This window comes from Pan troglodytes, chromosome 8 (assembly GCF_028858775.2).
Source record: "Pan troglodytes isolate AG18354 chromosome 8, NHGRI_mPanTro3-v2.0_pri, whole genome shotgun sequence".
NCBI lineage: Eukaryota > Metazoa > Chordata > Mammalia > Primates > Hominidae > Pan > Pan troglodytes.
The window spans coordinates 27519924-27542289 of NC_072406.2; the positions used below are offsets into that span (position 1 = coordinate 27519924).

General features: G+C 42.4%; 1 protein-coding gene across 1 annotated transcript in view; it reads right to left on the minus strand.

The window, feature by feature from the left end:
- FAM107B (family with sequence similarity 107 member B) overlaps positions 1–22366 on the minus strand; it is a 259956-nt gene that overhangs the window by 127271 nt on the left and 110319 nt on the right. Inside the window, exon 2 of the mRNA XM_016962686.4 lies at positions 22271–22328. Coding sequence (XP_016818175.3) covers positions 22271–22328 — 58 coding nt within the window. The remainder of the gene's footprint in view (positions 1–22270; positions 22329–22366) is intronic.

A 22366-nucleotide genomic window follows, 5' to 3' on the forward strand; every position in this document is an offset into this window, starting at 1 on the left:
ATACACCAAGAATGGCTTTTAGGTTTCCGTTTCCCGTTCATCTAAGCAAGCCTGAGAAAGAACACACCGTGGCTGTCTGATTCAGATGGTCCTTTCTTGCCCCCACACCTCCATTCATTTATAACTCATTCTTTCTGGTTCACTGTGACCGTGATTGTAACTGAGCACAGGACTGTGGAGAGACTCCTCAGCTTGTAGGGGGATGTGGCTGTTAAAGAGAGAACCTCTCTCCCAGAGGGCTTGGCTACTGAGACCTATTTTTCTTCCTTTCTCCTTTACAAGTGGAAAATAATGCCTGGGAGGAAAATGAGACAAACAGTGGCAATTCCAATTTCACCTAAGCTAGGATTTATTTTATTTTTTTTACTATTCCCAGCTCCCAGATAAATTCTCTCCCTGATTTCTGTTATACGTCACTTTGGCTGACATATGTCAAGTTCCTAACATTGATGAAAAATAACCCATTGGGTGGAAATGAATATCATGACACAGAGGGGATTTTACAGTTTTGTTGTTTTAATGAATGAAAGGTTAACAATAAGAATTGGACTAACAGTGTTGGAAACAAGCCCTCGATTTATCTGCAGAACAGACACAACCTTCTCAGCTCTCCTCCCTCCTCTCCAGTTGACCACTCTGCAAGGTGGGTTACCCTAAAACTCCACCAGTGTCCTCTCGGGGAAGAGGTGATAGGTGATTAAACAGATTGCCCGTAATGCATGGCTTATCTTTCTTTAGGCTGTGATCCTGCTTCACAGTCATTAGTTACATGTGTATGCATCTTACCCACTTAAAATTTTTTTTTTTTATTTCAATAGCTTTATAGGTACAAGTGGTTTTCGGTGACATAGATGAATTATACAGTGAGGGAGTCTGGGCCTTTAGTGTACCTGTCACCCGAATAGTGTACATTGTACCTAATAGGGAATTTTTCATCCCTCACCCCCCTCCACACTCCCTCCTCCTGAGTCTCCAGTGTCCACTGTACCACTCTATATGCCCATCGCTTAGCTCCCATTTAGGAGTGAGAACATGCAGTATTTGGTTTTCCATTCCTGAGTTACTTCACTTAGGATAATGGCCTCCAGCTCCATCAAAGTTGCGCAAAAGACATTTATTCTTTTTTATAGCTGAGGCGTATTCCATAGTATATATATGCCACATTTTCTTTATCCACTCATTGCTTGATGGGCACTTAGGTTGATTGCATGTCTTTGCAATTGTGAATTGTGCTGCAATACACATATGAGTGCAAGGTGTTGATATAATGACTTCTTTTCCTTTGGGTGGGTACCCAGCAGTGGGACTGCTGGGTCAAATAGTAGATCTACTCTTAGTTCCTTGAGAGCTCGCCATACTGTTTTCCATTGAGGTTGTACTGATTTACCTTCCATTTTCTTTTTTTTTTTTTTTTTTTTTTTTTGAGACGGAGTCTCACTCTGTCACCCAGGCTGGAGTGCAGTGGCACAATCTCTGCTCACTGCAAGCTCCGCCTCCTGGATTCATGCCATTCTCCTGCCTCAGTCTCCCAAGTAGCTGGGACTATAGGCACCCACCACCAGGCCTGGCTAATTTTTTTGTATTTTTAGTAGAGACGGGGTTTCACCGTGTTAGCCAGGATAGTCTTGATCTCCTGACCTCGTGATCCGCCCGCCTCGGCCTCCCAAAGTGCTGGGATTACAAGTGTGAGCCACCGTGCCCGGCTCCATTTTCTCCTCTTTTAAATGGAGATCTTCCTAAGATGGGCCATTCATGTTTTTCCCACAGAAAGTCTTCCACAGAGCAGACACTCAATTATAATTACAAAGATTTGTTGGTTGAATGAATGAAGGAAAGAAAATATTTTAAAAGGTACAGACAAGAAGAATTCCGGGAGCTGTGAGGCTCAATTATAATTTAGTTGTATGCTGTCATTCATCACCACAGTCTTGGCCAGATTTTCAGTGCTACGAATCGATACTAACCAACTGGTAGGCAGAGACGTATAACCATCTCCTATAAAATTGCTAATTCAGGCCGGGTGCAGTGGCTCACGCCTGTAATCCCAGCACTTTGGGAGGCCAAGGTGGGCGGATCACTTGAGGTCAGGAGTTTGAGACCAGCCTGACCAACATGGTGAAACCCCGTCTCTACTAAAAAAAGTACAAAAAAATTAGCCAGGCATGGTGGTAGGTGACTGTAATCCCAGCTACTAGGGAGGCTGAGGCAGGAGGAATCACTTGAACCTGGGAGGCGGAGGTTGCAGAGGAGCCAAGATCGTGCCATTGCACTCCAACCTGGGTGACAAAGTTAGACTCCATCTCAAAAAAAAAAAAAAAAAAAAAAGATTGCTAATTCAAACAGTAATATGGATTGCTGTTTGAAAATGAAACAAGGCATTTGCAGTCAACAATTCTGGACTCATCTCAGAGTTATATGCCATGGTCTGTACCAGTGACAAATGCCCTCAGTAAGGGCTGTCTCCAGATGCCAAGGCAATGCAGTAAACACCCTCTAATATTGCCCCAACCAACTCATATATTCAAATATGTATTGAGATGCTGACACAGTTAAGGAAGGCAGAATTTGTTAAGTCTTCTGCGGAGAAACTGAAAAAATGGAGTGAGAATCCATTTTTAGCGGAAAAAAAAGGCGCTATAAAACATTTTCTTAAGAGGTTTAGCATATTTGAAAAGACGTGCCAAAAAAAAAAAAGTATTCTTTTACTAATTCAATTAAAATGATCTCAGTCACTTCGGTATTTTCCATTTCTGGTCAAAATCTAGACAACAAAGAAGGAAGTGTGATCTGAGGTAATTATGGTCTAACCAGGAGCAAAATAGGCCCCAGGCCTCACAAGCAAGCTTGACTGAAAGAGGAACAGAGCCCTTTGACTTAGTAAAACCGAACTGCTGGGGTCGAACTGACCGGCCCTAATTTGGAGCAGGTGCAATCACTCTGGCCATTTGCTGACAGGCAGCATGGACGAGGGGAAACAAAAAGCCCGGAGAAGTACTGAGTGCTAAGAGGCTTTCAGAGGCGCCTGTTGCTAGGGAACCACTTCCTCTGTGTTCATACCCAGCGAACTCAAGCTATTCAGATATCACTGGAATAATCTCTCTCAGGCTCCGAGGGGAAAAGAAACAGCTCTCAAAGCTGAGACGTCATGGTAACACTGGGAAAAGCCCAGCTTTTCCAGCAGACACCAAAGAGCCAATGATACCAGGAGAAAACCAGAAGTGAATGGGCATCTTGTGTTTTATTGAGACACAGAGGACAGGCACCTTCTGCCTGACCCCACCCAGGTGCGTCGGTGGCAAACAGTGACACACCCACAACCCACATGCAATTTTACTCTCAGTTCTTTGAGAATGAGATACTGTTCTCTTCATCTTCAGAACCCACGTCGTCTAGCCCAGTACTTTCCACACCACTCTCCAATTTGGTTTAATTCAACTTCCTCATTCCACAAATATTTATCGAGGACTTGGTTCTATGTGCACTGCATGGATGCTATGATAGAGATTAAAAAAGACACAGAGACAATTCCCCTAAAGAAGCTTCCTGGTCTTAGAAACACAAACGAGGATGAGGTTTGTCTACAAATAATGGTAACACAATGGCAGTGTAAACAACATGGTAGGTTTCATTCGTAAGCCAAATATAAAATTCTAAGCCCCACAACCAGCTGAATGGACCTCTCCTCTTGGCCAAGGGCATTCTAAAATAAGCACACCAGTTCAGGCCATGATGGGAATGCATGATCAGACATGCCTCAGTTTATATTGCTCCCTTTGGAATTCAGGCACTGCTGACTAACATTAGCATTAAAACAGAGACCATAAGACTGACAAAACAGACTCTGCGTAGCAATAAGATAACCACATGACAGACAGCAGGACCTGAAAGAAATCAAGATATTTTATCCCAAAATACATTTCTTTGACACATTTTGAAATGGCACTGCAAAGCTGTCTCTTGTGGGGAAAACCTATGTTTTATAGAGAATTCCCTTTCCTTTCCAGGTCTTTTTTCTGATCTAGGAGAGAATTAACTAAGAGTCTGGCACCTTTTAAAGTCTGTTAAGAAACACTTACCATCTAGTCTCTCTGAAGCCTGCTATCTGGAGGCTTCATCTACATAATAAGAACCTTAGTCTCCACAACTTCTTATCTTAACCCAGACACTCCCTTCTATTGATTCCACATCTTTAGATAATCACTTAACACTTTCAACCACTTGCCAATCAGAAAATCTTTGAATCCACCTGTGACCTGGACACCCCCCACTTCGAGTTGTCCCACCTTTTCCAGACTGAACCAAGGTACATCTTACCTGTATTAATTTGTGTCTTATGTTTCCTTAAAATGTATAAAACCAAGCTGTAGTCTGACCACCTGGGCACATGTTCTTAGGATCTCCTGGGGCTGTGTCACAGGCCATGGTCACTCATATTTGGCTCGGAATACATCTCTTCAAATTTTTTATAGAGTTTGACTCTTTTCATTGGCACATTGTTTGACTGTCACACATAATGAGGGCCAGTGGGCAGTCAGTGCAGAGTTAGTATTGCTGCTCTTCAGTCATCAGAGATGCAGGCATGTCCTGTGCGTTTCCTCCAGTATCCTTAACACATGGTTTCATCTCTTGGGTCAACACCTGGTCTGAGGTGTCTGCCATAATATCCTGTCAATGTCCCAGATAGGAAGGAGGAGGAAGGACGTGCTCCCTGGAGGAAGCTTTCCAGAAGCCCCACTTTTGTCAATGCTACATTTGAAGTCTTCCTAGCAAAAGCATGAAAGCCTCTTCACCTGCATTATTGTTTTGGGTTGTAAAATCAGTCTTATTCGCATACAGTTTTTTTTTTTCATTAGGAAGGTTATATAAGCTCATTACAGAAAATTTGGAAAATAAACGAATTCATTCTTAACTCTGATTTTTTTTTCTTTTACCATTGAGATGGAGTCTTGCTCTGTCACCCAGGCTGGAGTGCAGGAGTGCAGTGGCATGATGATCTGCCTCCCAGGTTCAAGCAATTCTCCCACCTCAGCTTCCCTAGTAGCTGGGATTACAGGTACCCACCACCATGCCTGGCTCATTTTTGTATTTTAAGTAGAGATGGGGTTTCACCATGTTGGCCAGGCTGGTCTCGAACTCCTGACCTGAGGTAATCCTCCCGCCCTGGCCTCCCAAAGTGCTGGGATTACAGGCATGAGCCACTGCGCCCGGCCTCTCGATACTTATTTAAGAGTAACAAATACTTATTGCTTACGTATTGTGCTACAAGCCAGGACTGCAAAGGTGAGCAACTGCTTTGAGCATTCTGGTTTAGTTCCTCCATTCCATAAAACTATGCATCAGTTGTTGTGTTCTGTACTTACAGTTGTGGTAAACATTTTTATATCCTACTTCTTTCTACACAGCATTAAATCATTAGCTTTTTTCTATTTTGTTATATCACTAAATTTCAAGAAGTCGTATATGCTCATAGTAAAAGTAAAAATAATATTTTTTAAAAACTCAACCATATTCCCTTGCTCTTATGCTTACAATGCAATCTACTCCAATTTTAGGATAAGTTCAGTGTTAAGTGTTAATGATAGTGAAGGAAACTTCTAGCGTCTGAGCTACATCCCAGAGTTCCCCAGTAGGATGAAACTCCAGTCACCAAAAATGATACTCTTCCTAATAAGCAATGCTTTATTGGCCTCTTTCTACTACTGACGCTTCCTGAGACAACCTCCAAATTAAGCAAGCTGTACTAGAATCCTTGTCTCAGGGTCTACTTCTGGAGGAACCAAATTAAGACACCACTTGACAACTTTAGCTAGTATATCATTGGCCAGCCCTATCTATAAGGAGGCTGGGAAATATTGTTTTAGAGCTTGGGCTATAACTGCACTTGACAATATTAGGATTCTCTGGCTAAAGAATATGAATATTGGATAAACATCTGGCCATCTCTGCCATGTGTGGATAAGATATATCCACACATGGCTGGGCGCAGTGGCTCACGCCTATAATCCCAGCACTTTGGGAGGCCGAGGCGGGCAGATCACCTGAGGTCGGGAGTTCGAGGCCAGCCTGACCAACATGGAGAGACCCTGTCACTACTAAAAATACAAAATGAGCCAGGCGTGGTGGTGCATGCCTGTAATCCCAGCTACTCAGGAGGCTGAGGCAAAATTGCTTGAACCTGGGAAGCAGAGGTTGCAGTGAGCTGAGATCGCGCCATTGCACTCCAGCCTGTGCAATAAGAGTGAAACCCCATCTCAAAAAACAAAACAAAACAGATATATCCACACATAACAGTCAATTATGAGCCATAAGAAGGGGACTGGAGAGATTACTTTTTTGTAGGTACTTAATGACTTCCTTGAGACTGTAGAATTTGACTTGCACCCTCAAGTCTGGGTGGGATTTTAATAGGCGAATAGATAATCTGACGGTGTGTAGGGTTTATAAGAACAGGTAAAGCCTGGACACAGAAAGACAAGTTAGGAGATGATGAAAATGGTTTGGGTGTAAGAGAATAATAACCCAAACCAGAGTGTGATACCAAGACTGGAAAATTTGGAATATGTATGAGAAATACAGCAAAGGAACTCAATAAGATTCATATAGAGGTGAAGTGGAAAGAAGGAATCCAACATGACCTTGAAGCTTGAAGCCAGGATGGAGGGTAGCACCATAAACAGAAGTTGTACAGTCGGAGAGAAGGGCCAAGTTCAAGGGATGTTTGTTGTCTTTGATTCTACCAGAGTTAAACATAATGTTTTGATGGAGTGAAGTCAGATTTAAAACATAGATATTCAACTTCAAATGTTAAAAAAAAAAAAAGCAGTGACTCTTATTTCTATACTTCATCTCAATCAAAGCATGACTTTCTATGCACACGGAAAATTCCATGAGCTCACGCTCCTGCAGAGCTCCTTCCTGACAGAAACCAGGAGGGTTAGGCTTTCTAAAGAGCACCAGATCCCAGATCCCTGCTGATAAACTCACTAAGTCAGAAAGATACAAAATCAACCCTCTCACTATAGAGAGAAATTCTCAACTCTGTCCAGATACGTATTGGTTTTTGCAGAGCTGCAGAAATAACGAAAAGTATAGGGGTTTGGACTCAACCAGGCCTGGACTGAGTCCTGGCTCCAGCTCTTTCTTGCCATGCGACCTTGGTTAAATTAACTTTTAAAGCTTGAGTTTTCTTACCTGCAAAGAGGAGAAAATATAGTACTACTTTCTAGGGCTGTTAAGAGGATTAAGTAAAAAATCCATGTAAAGCACTTAGCATGGCACGTTATGCATTGCAAGAACACTACTTAGAAAATGTTAGCATGGTTATTGCTATAGTATCAAGGGTAGCGTGGATACCAGACGTTTTGTGTTCAGTTGTGAGAAAAGACCAATTAAGATAATACGCCCCTGAATGTGCTAAAATCAAATACCGCAGCTGGACCAGATTAACTCAGGACACCACCAGTGGATTAGAATTGGTAGGAAACTGAGAAAGTTATAGTCATCCGAAGGAGTTAATGCAATTATCCATTTTCTTTAAGCCCTTTCAGATTGTTGGGAGAAACCACATACTGTGAGCCCACTTGCAGCATAGCAGTCATGAAACGAATTCAGGCACAGAAAAAAATGTGATGCATGGACTTCTAGAAACATGGCCATCAGGGTTGAGCGTCCTAACTGGCCTTGGCTGAACACAAAACCAAGAAGGCAAAACTCGCAATCCCTGAGTAGAGAGAAGGCTCCATAAATGTTTAATGAACACATGGACAAATTACACTTGTGATCTAATGGTCCACTGCCACGGTATTTACAATTAAGGCCAAATACTAGAATCAGGCCTTCGCAAAATGTGCCCTGACTTTTTGAGTCTTAGAACTGTTCTGTTTCCATGGCTCAGAAAAAGCCAAGGGCAGTTTGTTCTTTTTATCAGTTTCTCATTGGAGAAGAAAGCTGAAAATTTCCATGATTACCATGCACACTGGAGTTATGCTGATCAAAATCTATCTAAAAGGTGCCAGGCACACAGCCAGGTGGGCAAATGCTCTCAAAGGCAATTTCACATCACCAGCCTTGCTGAGCAAGAACAGAAGCTGTTCTTCACTCCAGCCTCTCAGGAGCACACAGTGGCCTCTCAGTTCCCCTTTCAAGGAAGAGCTCTGGGAGAAAAGCCCATGGGTCGGGAACTTTTCCTGAGACCTCTAAGCACCTGTGCCATCATGGTGCAAGCTAGAACTGTTATTTCTAGCTGTGCAGCCACAGTCATCCATGTGGTTCCATTTCCTGGTGGCAATGCACAGTTGCAAAATATTTTGTAATTATTCATTACTGAAATCACAAAAATGCCCCTAAAAAGTATAGTGTTAGCCTCTTATACACAGTAAAATGTAACTGCGGGAAACTTCAGGGAATTGTGTAAAGATCACTGGGTGAGGTAACGCCCACAAGCTTGAGGCTAGTGTTTTCTCCTGTTTCCATAGCAATGACCCCACACGATCTTACCTGCTCCTCAGACCACAGCCAAGGAAGAGATTTCTGACAAACAAGCAAAAACACAACACTGTCCACACAACTGTAAATATGCAAGGAAGAGTTTCTTCTTGCCTGAAAACTGTAAGGTTTATTATTTGTTTGTGTTTCTTCCTTTTATCTCATATTTCTTCTAACGTCATAAGCCTGGCATTTAAACCCCAAATGCCTGCAGGGGCCAGGCAGGATAGGGAGGTACCAGCTAAAAAGGCAATTCCAGTTGATTTTTTTTTTTTTCCACTGCTTAGGAATGCAGGCCTGGTTTGGCTAGTTCTTACAATTTCTCAAGAGAAATTGGAACCTAGATTTTTACATGAAATTTTCCAGTTTTTAAACATTGGCAACCAATTTTCAAAAGATTTGCAAGCCACAAAAACACATCTACAGCTGAGTTTGCTCTGGTTGTAACATCAGTCATAAGCAGTTGAAATAACCTTTCTGGTCTTCAGAATTACTTCCTATTTTCTGAATATCTGTGTGGAATATAGACTGCATATTATCCCTAATTATTAATTACAGCTATGCATTAATTCATTAATGAAAGCCATAATTCATTGGAGAAAGGTCTTTAGTAACATATTGCTGCACGTTTTATTATCTCTTGCTCTCATCATCTCTCTGTGGTGAAGGATAAGAAATCAGAGGTGAGCTTAGCTAGTTTCGTTTAAGACTCTTTTCTTAGCTGTTGTTTGTTTAAGGCTCAAAACAAAATATCTGATTATGTATTCCATTTTGCACAGAAACAAACAGCACTTAATCCAAATATTTTGGCCCACATAGGGTAATTCAAAAATAAATGATTTTATGATTTAAATCCATTCTTACGCTCAAATAAGCATGTTCAAGTTGAGTTGAAATACAGCAGTAACTAAGTAGATATGCTTTGCGATAGTCAACTTCAAGGTGAAAAAATCCCGTTCCCTTTTACTAATCATTAAAATCATTAAATGCCCCTCAGTGGATGCATAGAACACTGTGTTCAGAAAAGGTCAGAGAACTGTGTTCAGAAAAGGAATTTTAAGAAGGTTGAGAATGCTACCATTTTAACCAGTCTGTGGGGTAGTGTCTCAGTTCATTCTGCATTGCTATGAAGAAATACCTGAGGCTGGGTAATTCATAAAGGAAAGAGGTTGATTTGACTCATGGTTCTACAGGCTGTACAAGCATGGCACCAGCATCTGAGGCAAAAGGGGAGCTGGCATGTGCAGAGATTACATGGCAAGAGAGGATGCAAGAGAGAGAGAATGAGGTGCCAGATTCTTTAACCATCAGATCTCATTGGAAATAAGGGTGAGAGCTCCCTCAATCCATCAAGATTGACACTAAGCCATTCATGAAGAAGGATCTGCGCTTATGACCAAAACACCTCCCTTTAGTCCCCACCTCCAACACTGGGGATCAAATTTCAACATGAGATTTGGAGGGGACAAATACCCAAACCATAGCAGTAGTAAGTAGGCAAAGAAGAGAGTTTGCATTTAGTGTTTTAATTATTTTTGATAGGGTTTCCTTTCCTTTTCTTTTTTTTCTATCTCAGCCTCACAAATATTTTGTTTTGTTTTGTGACGGAGTCTTGCTCTGTCGCCTAGGCTGGAGTGCAGTGGTGCAATCTTGGCCCACTGCAACCTCCGCCTCCCAGGTTCAAGCGATTCTCCTGCCTCAGCCTCCCGAGTAGCTGGCACAAATGTTTTAAAATATGTTATGGTTGTGTTCAACAGAGTGACTGTGCCAAGGGACCCTCTCTTAGTTCAGGTTCCCTTAGAAGCAGACCCTGAGACAGGGATTCAGGGAGAAGCAGTTCATATGTGAAGGGAACAGGAGGAGAGGTGGGAAGCCGGGACAGGAGAGGGAAAGCAGCCACCACAGGATTTATGCAGCTGGCTACTCCTGTAGGGACTGAGGCTTAACCCTCCTGGGGATCACTGGGAGCCAGCTCCACAGCTACCTACCCTAGGGAAAGTGAGCTGCGGTATTTATTCACAAAGTCTGATCAGGGATTGGGTGACAATTACTCCTCAGAGGCTTGAGGCAGGTTCTGGGGTAAGAGGAAGCCTTTACAGAGAGGCATGCAGGTGCCAGAAGTGGGGTCACAGGCACTGAAGTGAAGGGCAAGGGGAGAGGGGCTGGGTGCTGAGTGTCGGCCATGCACTCCAACTTCATCAGCTCCTCCTCCCCATCGTTGATATAAACAATTGATATTTTCTCATCTTCCATAAAGTGCTGTGCAGGAACGACTTTAGGACAAGTGCTTTAATGTCTTTTCAACCTGTTCTGGCCCCTGTGCTCCTCCTAGATACAAATTCTGGAGCAGCAACTGATTTACCAGGAAACACTGAGGAGTAGAGCAAGGTAAGGTGGCTCCTACACCACTCCGAACCAGTGTGGGGCATGGGGGGCCATAAAGAGGCTGACTTCACAGGGAACTTCCAGGGCCAAAATTTCACTTCATTTGAAGGTTTTCAGGAAAACATGGGTAAATTGCAAACACAATGCCAACAATAATCATCTTTGAGATTTGAAAACTTTGGATTTTCTCTCTTGGGAGCCTTTGTGACCACCGGTTGAAATTTCTAGATGACAATTTCCACCTTCCATGTCATCAGAATGGAAGGAGAGGTGCACTCCAAGGAGACAAGTGATTGGACATTCGAGTTCCTGGCATGCAATACAAGTTCATCTTTTTATTCCAATGTGGGGGAAGGAAGTGAGAAGTAAGAAGTGGGTAGAGAGATTCCTCCAGGATGGAAACAGTTAAAGATCATCACTTTACTTCTGATTTTGGATGTTAATGTCACCTTCGGAATTCCTCCTTCTCTAAGAAATTTTTACAAAGGGCCAACATTAAATTTTAAACAAACAAATAAGAAAATATTAAAAGAAAGTGAAAGAGTATAGAAACGCATCTTGCAGCACACACAAAAAATTAGGCAATTCTGCTTCAATTTGTGCACTCTGAAAATTTCATTCCTGGTAACCGGTAACTGGTTCACCTTACAACCTGGGCAAACTTCTGGAAAGTTCCATGCCTCCATTCCCACTGTGTTAAGAGGACATAGGATTGGATGGAGAAGAATAGGTAATACTAACTAGACTACTGAGGTGTCCCATGGGCATGTGAGCACAATGTCAAGGCTAAACAGCTTGCTGCACAGGTGCAGTTCAGCTCCCCTTTAAGGCACATGTGCCCAGTCCATCAACACCACATCAGGCTTACCTTGAATAAAGAGGACTAAATCAAACCCTCATTTCAGGTATTTTTGTATTTTCCCATTTATGAACAATAAATGATCTGTTAAATTTCCTAAACAGAAAAATCTGGAAGCAATTTGCTCTCTGCCTATGTAGAGAGGGGAAAGCACAGACTGCTCTCCAGTGACTCTGAGGAGGATGAATGACAGGGTTTCCAAACCCTGAGTGGTAACACCACTTAACAGATTTGGCCTAGGAGGGTGCTTTGTACTTGGAAATCCTATCTCACTAGCCTGACACCTTCTCAAGGCAAAATGGCAGAGGACTGGATGCAGATTGGCACATCTTGAAATAGGCAGGCCAGGAAGTCTCCCTTCACTTCAGACTCGGAGCATACCATTGCTGGCCTTACCCTCCCAAAGACGGACACCTCCAGCCCCAAATCTCCACCCCAACCCCTGGTCACCAGAGAAACATCTCCTTGGATTCTAGGGCAATTTCCACAGACTTAGCATGTGGAAATAAATCTAGAACCTAGATGGAAAACCAACCAACTTTCTCCTACTTACACTTAATAATGCAAGATTTATAAATGAGTTCTAGAAACATTTTCTCTTTGTTAATATATATTACAGCCCATGGCCTCTTGTTCACTGGTGTTTTAAGTTCTTGGAACAGGGATTGTATGACTTTCATGTCTATGTTCCTCTAATAAACCTCCAGCAACAAGCACGTTGCCACCTTCACTTTTTTTTTTCCTTTTTTTTGAGGCTGGTCTCACTCTGTCACCCAGTCTGGAGTGCAGTGGCGCGATCCCAGCTCACTGCAGCCTTGACAGCCCAGACTCAAGAGATCCTCCCACCTCAGCCTCCCAAGTAGCTGGGACTGCAGTCACACACCACCACACCCGGCTAATGTTTTCTCTTTTTTTGTAGGTTGGGGTTTTGTCATGTTGCTCAAGCTGGTCTCCAACTCCTGGGCTCAAGCAATCCACCCACTTCGGCCCCCCAAAGTGCTGGGATTACAGGCGTAATTAGCACCTGGCTAACCTTCATTTCTTGGGAAGAATTTATACGACAGTGAAAATCCAATTACTATTATTTGAAATAGAGACAAAATGTTGAGATTCTTTAGACTAAAATACAAGCTATGATAGTTGAGTCCCATAAAAGAGTTTAGAGATCAGGTCTTCACTGAAAGTCATCATCTACAACCCCCAGGAGCATTTCCCCTAAGAAAAGACTTCCTGTGACCCCACAGACTGTCCTAGGGTTAAGGGAACAGAAAGAAAGTAAACTCAGGACAAAGGAAGTCTATTTAGCATCTTGAAGGCAAGACCCATGTCTGACCCATGTCTGACTCATCTTTGACTCTCCGTGGATTAGCATGGTTTGCTTTATATGTGTTAAGTACCCAAATAAACAACAGTTTTTACATCAAAAGTCATGCTGTAAACCAGACTCAATCATTCATTCATGCATGCATACTTTAGTCAAACAACCATTACTTTTCAGTTCCTACATAGTCCAAGAATTGTGCGAGGAGCTGGGGGCAGAAAACAAAGAGAAAAAGACGCAATTCCAGTTTCTGACTCATCTGCTTCACTTGATTTAGCCAAAAGGCCAAGAAGTGATTGATTCATCTACTTGCTTCAGCAAGTTTAAAAAGAGCAAGTATTCATTCCCCATTTAATAAATATTCACTGAGTGCCTCCTATATGTCAGGCTCCATCCTAGGCATTCATTATGTTTGCAGCAGGACACAAAATGGTCAAACATCCCTGCCTTCATGATGCTTACCTTCTAGAAGGGGAAGACAGACAAAAAGCAAGTGAATTATATAATGCGTGGATAGTGACAAGTGGTTTCAAAAACCAAAACAAACAAGGAAGTAAGAGTTGAAGGAAAGGTTGCAGTTTTGCAGAAAGTGGTCAAGGAAGCTCTCGCTGAAAACAAAGACCCAACAGAAGGAGCTGTGCAGACCAAAAAGTCCCATAAAGAGCCTGGGGACCAGGTCTTCACTAAAAGTCCTCTACAACCCCCAGTAGCATTTTCTGTAATAAAAGGCCTCCCATGAACCCTCAAACTGTCTGCCCTGGCTGGGCACGATGGCTCACACCTGTAATCCTAGCACTTTGGGAGGCTGAGGTGGGTGGATCACCTAAGGTCAGGAGTTTGAGACCAGCCTCACCAACATGGCAAAACCCCGTCTCTACTGAAAATACAAAAATTAGCCGGGCATGGTGGCACGCACCTGTAGTCCCAGCTACTCCGGAGGCTGAGGCAGGAGAATTGCTGGTGGGGAGGGGGCAGAGGTTGCAGTGAGCTGAGATTGCCCCACTTCACTCCAGCCTAGGTGAAAGAGCGAAACTCTGTCTCAAAACAAAACAAAACAAAACAAAACAAACAAACAAAAAACTGTCTGCCTTAAGGTTAAGGGAATGGAAAGAAAGCAAACTCAGGATAAGTTTCCCTTCTTTTTTTCTCACCTTCCTACCTCAACGGTTTTCTGTTCATCTGTGGCCAAAGACTCAGAAAAATCTGTATGGAAGATAAACAACTCTTGCACAAAATCAGAGGGGTGTGTGACTGAGATATAGTGGGTTCTGGTGGAAACTGCACTGTTGACTGTTCTCCCACGACATGAAAGTAAAAGCAGACACTTTGTCTGAATTGTCAGAAAATGGGTCTCGTTTTGTCACCTCCTAAGATGCCCAGCAAGGAGATCTGAACTCCAAGTGTCAGGGACCTTCCCGCAGAGGGGCTGGCCTCATGTGCGCAGCAACAAGGAACTGCTCAGTGGAACCCCAGTATCACTTCCCCACAGAAGTTACAAAAATACCTATTTTTTTTCCTCATTGCATCCATTTTTAGGTAAAGAATTTTAACTGTTTGGGGTTCGTTACTTCACACTTAAGAAATCTACAAACCACAGGAAATGAAACTTGACTAAATGCAGATGACACAGACAGCCAACTCCGAAAATGTGCTGGGCTCCACTCAGTTCTAGGTGACCTTTAGCAAAAAGAGGGTGTTCTGATGAAACCCTTTGACCATAACCAACAGCCTCCAACTTACAGGATTCTCCCCTCGTATGACCAAGTGGTGTAATCTTTGAGGCCCTGGCAGCACAGGTTGAGTGCAACCTAAAAGCGAATAAGGATTCCACAAGGTCTTCTGGAATGGTACACTTATTGGAAAGTTGTTTCAGCATTCAAAAAAACCTGGCCTGTTTCTAAAGCAATGCATGGCTTAAGAGGAATGGCAAATTGAAGCCAACATTTTTCAAACACATTTCACGTAAAAAAAAAATGGCCACTAGAAAGAATGCAAATTTTCAAAAAGAATTATCTCAAGAAAGCATGGTTGGCCCATTCATCCATCTCCCTGCCCACAAGAGAATGAATGAATGAAGACAAGATGTGCCACCTCTGAAAGACTGTTAATCTCCCTCTCTCTATAAAAGTGGTACTATGTAATTTGTACTCATTTGGTTACAAATAAAATTAGTAAGTGAAGGATCCGTAGTTTCTGTATGTCACCTACAAACCTGAGTCTTTGTGCTAAAATTGTTCAAATGTTCAATTGAATCTTATTCAATACCAATGCTTTTGTATATTGCATGTGGTATATGTGCATGGTGCTTGGCTTGTTCTGAGAGCCATTTGGTGGAATAAGAAGAGAGTAAATGAAGCCTCATTCTAGAACTTTCTTTCTAAAGTAAAAAGGCAGAGCAACCCATAGAAGGCTCTAGAAAAGGAACACATACCATGGAAAGGCAAAAAGGAAAGAGATGCTACCCAGGTCATGAGGTTTGGATTTGTGTCCTTCCCCAAACCTCATGTCAAATTGTAACCCCCAATGTTGGAGGAGGGGCCTGGCGGGAGGTGACTGGATCATGTGAGTGGATTTTCCCCTGTTCTTGTGATAGTGAGCTCTCACTAGATCTGGTTGTTTAAAAGTATGTAGCACCTTCTACTTCGCCCTCTTCCTCCTTCTCCAGCCATGTAGGACCTGCCTACTTCCCCTTCACCTTCCGCCATAATTGTAAGTTTCCCAAGGCCTCCCCAGCCATGCTTCCTGTACAGCCTGCAGAACTGTGTTCCAATTAAACCTCTTTTCTTTATAAATTATCCCGTCTCAGGTAGTTCTTTACAGCAATGCAAGAACAGAGTAATTCACCAGAAAAGTGTGATGGTTGATTCTCTGTGTCAAATTGACTGGGCTAAGGGGTGCCCAGATTAAACATTATTTCTGGATGTGTCCAAGACAGTGTGTCCAGATGAGATGAACATCTAAATCAGTAAACTCAGTGAAGCTGATCACCCTCCCCAATGTAGGTGGGCATTACCCAATCTGTGGAGGGTCTGAATAGAACAAAAGGGGAAAGGGGGAGGAATTCACTCCTTCTGCTTTCCGTGTGACTGCTTGAGCTGGGACATCAGTCTTCCCTGCCCTTGTTCCAGAACTGACACCATTGGCTCTCCTGGTTCTCAGGCCTTTGGACTTGGACTAGAATTTCACCACTGGGGCTCTTGGATCTCGAGTCTGTAGAGGGCAGATCGTGGGATTTTTCAGCCTCCAAAATCATGTGAGCCAATTCCTCATAATAAATCTCCTTCTATATCTATGTCCCAGTGGTTCTGTTTCTCTGGAGAACTCTGACTAGTTCAGGAAGAGAATGATTTTGGTTTGGCAGCTGCTGAGACATGAGGCATAAGCCCAGGTGAGAACAGGTAAACCAGTGACATCCCTGTCCTCAGCAACTTCGAATAACTGGCTCACCCTCAGAGAGTCACATAGTGGGGCTTCAAATTGTGCCTTCTCGCTGACATGCAGTTCTCTCTGTCTGTGGCATTGTGGCCTTTCCCTTGTCACTATTAGTAAAGCATCTTTGTTTTAGTCTCTATTATCAGAACAGCATCCTGACCACATCATAGGAACTCTTAAGTATGGAAAATTTTCCTCTGCAGAGTCTCCACCCAGTGTATCACCATTACCTCATTCTTCCTTCTCCCTATGTGGAGTTATAAACATAGCCCAGGTTCAGTTTTTTATATGTTCTTTATTTTTGCATTGAATATTATATAGAAGGGATTGCAACGCATCTTTAAAATGGCACCTTGCAATAAAGAACCTCACCTCACTTTTAAATAGACATAATCCCTGCTTTTGGGGAGCACACAGTCTAACGGAGTCTTCATTGACTGCTCCCATCATTCAGGGCCTTCTATGCTCAGGTGGAGAAAGTGACCAACCATGCTGTGTAACTGCTGCTGGAGGCAATTCTCCCTTCATCTGACCTCTGACCTGTCTTTTTTTTTTTTTTTTTTTTTGGAGACAGGGTCTCACTCTGTCACCCAGGCTGGAGTGCAGTGGCACAATCATGGCTCATTGCAGCTTCGACCACCTGGGCTCAAGTGATCCTCCCATATCAGCCTCCCCAGTAGCTGGGACCACAGGCATGCACCACCATGCCCAGCTAATTTTTTAATTTTTTTGTAGAGACTGGGTCTCACCATGATGCCCAGGTTGATCTCTGTCCTTCTTTACCTGTTTGTTGATGTTTAAAATCCCTTTCATAACCAACACATCTTCTCATTTCATAAGTAGATCTGAGGCTTAACATACCAATAGGCTGAGAGAGGTGACACAGTGCACCAATGTGTATGTGCCTGAGTGCATGCCCTTCTGATGATACAGAAACTGGGAAGCGAAGGTGTAGAGGAGGGAACCCCACTGTGATGGTTAATATTGAGTGTCAACTTGATTGGATTGAAGGATGCAAAGTATTGTTTCTGGGTGTGTTGGTGAGGGGGTTGCCAACGGAGATTAACGTTTGAGTCAGTGGATTAGGAGAGGCAGACCCACCCTCAATCTGGGTGGGTACCATCTAGTCAGCTGCCAGCATGGCTAGAATAAAAGCAGGAAGAAGAAAGAGGAAAGAGCAGACTTGCTGAGTCTTCCGGTCTTCATCTTTCCCCCGTGCTGGATGCTTCCTGCCCTTGAACATTAGACTCCAAGTTCTTCAGCTTTTGGACTCTTGGCCTTACACCAGTGGTTTGCCAGGGGCTCCCAGGCCTTCGGCCACAGACTGAAGGCTGCACTGTCGGCTTCCCTACTTTTGAGATTTTGGGTTCGGACTGGCTTCCTTGCTCCTCAGCTTGCAGAAGGTCTATTGTGGGACCTTACCTTGTGATCATGTGAGTCTATACTCCTCAATAAATTCCCCTTCATATATGCATCTATTCTATTAGTTCTGTCCCTCTAGAGAACTCGACTAATACACTCACTGAGGAGGCTTGGAACATAGAAAGTGCAGGTGTGAAAAGAAGGTAAACTTCGTCTCCCCCATCCAAGTACTAACCAGGCCCAACCCTGCTTAGCTTCCGAGATCAGATGAGATTGGGTGCGTTCAGGGTGGTATGGTCATAGACGGTAAACTTCATCTCCCTGCAGAATCTGCCCAGCACTTCTCTTGCTGAAATGGGGTACCCATTGACAGCAAACCACAATGCATCACATGAAAAGGAACTTCTTATAAATGGGCTAATGTATCCATGAAGCTAGTATATCCCCAAAGTGACAAGGAAATGCTGCCTGATTCCGGGAAAGGCACTAAGGTTCCATCTTTCAATCACCTACTAAGAAAGGCCTCCAATGTATACAGACACAATTATCTGAGGGCAGAAGACAGTAACAATGGTGGTAAAGACAGAGCACACTCCTAACTGGTCTGTCATTATCACGTGGGTGGCTCCTACAAATATTAATACAAATTATAGAACTCAGGATGAAGTGTCAGATGCCCAAGAATTAGATCATCGGCCAAAAAAAAAAAAAAGGGCTGAACTCCAAGCAGGTATCACTTGGAATCCAATTTACAGTATTTGGGTTTTGCTTTATAAACACCCTGGCTGACGTGTCTCCCTTCACAAGTGAATTTCATCTCTAACCTTCAAGGCCCAGCTCTTATGGTGCATTCTCTTGAAAAACTTCCTGGATTCCTCCAGCTGGGTTTCTTTCACCTCCTTAGTGCTCCCTGGCCCCCTACTTATGTCTCTGTTTCAGCACATGCTATATTCTACCTTTTCTCCTAGCTCTCTGTGTTCATGTTTTAAAGGCTCTATTTGACTGAAGCTCTGTGAAGGCAAGACTTCCATAGTATCCTGCTTTCTCTAAAACTTACATTTTACTATTTAAAGGCTACCATTTCTCTATAACTCACATTTATTTGTCTAATGGCTGTATTTCTCACTTTCCATACATTCCATGAGGCATGGAGGCAAGTCTGTCGTATTTACCACTCTAAATACAGTCATGTGCCATGTAACAATGTTTTGGTTAACAGCAAACCACATATACAACAGCGGACCCATAAGATTATACTACTGTATTTTTTACTGTACCTCTTTTATGGTGAGATATGTTTAGATACACAAATACTTACCACTGTGTTATAATTGCCTACAATATCCAGTGTAATAACATGCCATACAGGTTTGTAGCCTGGAAGCAATAGGCTACATCATATAGCCTCAGTGTGTAGTAGGTTATACCATCTAGGTTTGTGTAAGTGCCCTCTATGATGTTCACACAATGACAAAATTGCCTAGTGACACGACACGTTTCTCAGAATGTATCCTCCTCCTCATTCTCAGATTCTTCACTATATAGCATAATTCCTATTACAATGTCTAGCACATAGTAGACATTCAGTAAAAGTTTTTTGAATGAATATAGTATATGTTCATACTTTTCAAATAATTTAGCAGACACAACTTACACCTAACAAGATTTTAAAGAATGGTTAATCAATATAGGAGATCTGGATAGAATGAACTACAACTAGAAACACAAGTACACCCAAAGCAAGATGCAATGCAAAGACACACATTTAGGAATAAATCCTGAATAAAGAAGAGGAGCTCTATAGCAAGCCCCAAAGTCAGCGGACCCAAGCATTTTTAAGAAATAATGAGAAACTGCATTTTCTGCTTGAAATTTCCACTTAGACAACAGCATTTTTAGGTGTTTTTGAAGAAGGTAAAGTAATAAGCCTTTTATTGTGTCAATAATGTAAAACCATACCTGCTGATCACAGATAAATTGGGATTCTAAATGTCTACCTACACTTCATTTGCTCTTTTCTGCAGAATTATTTTCAGGGAGGTGTCCAACTCCAAATGCATTTATTGAGGGAAATCTTTACCACTTTGCTGAATCTCTAGTAACACATACTGAGGGCCTAAGGAGCTGGGAACCCTAGCAGAATTTTTCAGAATGGGATGTCTAATTTCTCACCCTGAGGTGTCATAAAAGAACTCAGTAAAGTCATCTCATTTCTTAGAAAGTCTTTAGTGAGTAATGATGTCCTCCCAACGTGTGTGAACAAATGTTCTCAGAACATAGTGGGCACTATGCCAAGAGAGCAAATAAAAGCATTTATAACAGCAGCTGGGAAATTCAAAGCCTTTGAGTTGGCTGAATTTGCATTGATGCAGCAATGACCATCCTCCCAGCCTTCTTCTCTGGCTGAGAAATGAAAGATCAAGGGTAAATGTGCAAAAGTGGTACTCAGAGTCATTTTCAAAGGTATGATATGTAAGCTCCACCACTGCCCCTACTATGCCCCTATTATGAAAGTAGGCTTTCAAACTCCAATCTTCATTACAAGTATCATCAACCCCAAGGGGCCTTGTTTGATCCTGCTTCCCAATGCAAATTGAATTGCTCCTTCCTCAGTGTTCCCAGCAGAACTTTGATTATATAGATATCTTCACATGATTTCTCATATTGCGAACATAATTTGTTGTCTTGAGGGCAAGTGCCATGTCATATTTTTTTTCATATCACAGAAATCTAAAATAGCATAGTGTTGGCCTATGTCAAACCTACCCCACCTATACCCCCACTACAGACAGTAAGAGAGTGTCTTGCCCATAATGGACATGAGGGAGTCACTTAACAAAAATTTACTGAATTACTACTATGTACCAGGCACTGTCCAAGGTGCTAGGGATGCCATTAAACAAGACTGGTAATGTCCCTGCTCTCTAAGAGACAATATTGTAATAAACCACAGATTAACAGAAAGATTATTTTGGATTGTGTATTAGGCCATTCTCCTGCTGCTACAAAGAACTGCAATAGACTGGGTAATTTAAAAAGGAAAGAGGTTTAATTGACTCACAGTTCTGCAGGGCTAGGGAGGACTTGGGAAACTTACAATCATGGTGGAACCAGAAGGAAGCATGTCCTTCTTCACATGACGGTAGCAAGGAGAAGTGCAGAGTGAAGTGGGAACAGCCCCTTATAAAACCATCAGATCTCATGAGAACTCACTCACTATCATGAGAACAGCATGAGGGTAACTGCCCCCATGATTAAATTACCTCCTACTGCGTCCCTCCCACAACACATGGGGATTATGGGAACTGCAATCCAAGGTGAGATTTGGGTGGGGACACAGAGCCAAACCATAACAGATTGGAATGAGAATCATGAAAAAAAAAATGTGTAATGGGATGAAGAGTGATTTGGAAGAATGCCAAGATGGTTGGGAATGTTTTCTCTGGGACAGGACATTTGAACTGAGCCATCTGTACAAGTATCTGCAAGGGGAGAGTGTCTCAGGAAGAGGCACTAAATTAAAGCAACGTTGGTAATTGATGGGGGTACAGGGAACTTGGGAGGGGATGGGTATAGAGGAAAAGGGTGGAGCTGACTAATTGCTCATTGTGTCTCCTTCATCTATACCAGAGTAGGGTGCTACTTTTCCTCTCACTTTGCATACTCTTTTCATTACCACTTCCAATTTCTTAATTCTTCTCCCTAATTTCCATTAAAGTACAAGAACATGAGCCTTTGCCAGCAGCAAACACGTCTGGAGCCATCTTCTAACACCGAATCACATAAAACACCAAACTAAAACTAAAAGCCGTTGGTAAATAGAGGCTGAGAGTATTAAGATTTAGCTTTCATTATTATTAGGCCCATTCAACTAATGTTTATTTTATGACGATTACATCTCATTATCATTACAGATCTCAGTCATAAACTAAGTTATAAATTCACTCGTCATTTATTTCTTTCTACATTAACTCCTAGGGTGTCCTATTGTGGCATAAATCACTTTAGCGAAGCTGCATACTTGACCATACACAAACATAAAAAACACCCCAGCAAACTTATCTAAATAATGTTTTCCAAGATAATCATAAATATTTCAGTAAATAATGATACTTCTTAGTTTAGCGTTACTGAATTTGAAATTTTTTCATCATTATCATCATCTACTTCTTTGCAAGTGTTTGTTCATCAAGAACTGTAATCAATAAAAGAAAGAAGACAAAGAACAGAACGAGCTATTTTCTGCATCACAACCAGATTGTCCAGATGTCGTGCCTGGAATACATCACACGTGACATTTCTAGTCATGTTTCCAATCATTTGGAACATACAGGTTTTCCTTTGCAATCTGAAAAGCCTTAGGATGCTCCAAGCACTTCTGTCAGCAACAGCAGCCTGGAAAAGGAATCACATAGAATGTACTCTACCTGATGTCGTTTTCTGCTCCAGCTCGAGGCATTTAGGTTCTTCTCGAAATTCTTCTTCCTAAGCGCCAGCCCCACAAACCAGAAAAGCAGGGAGAA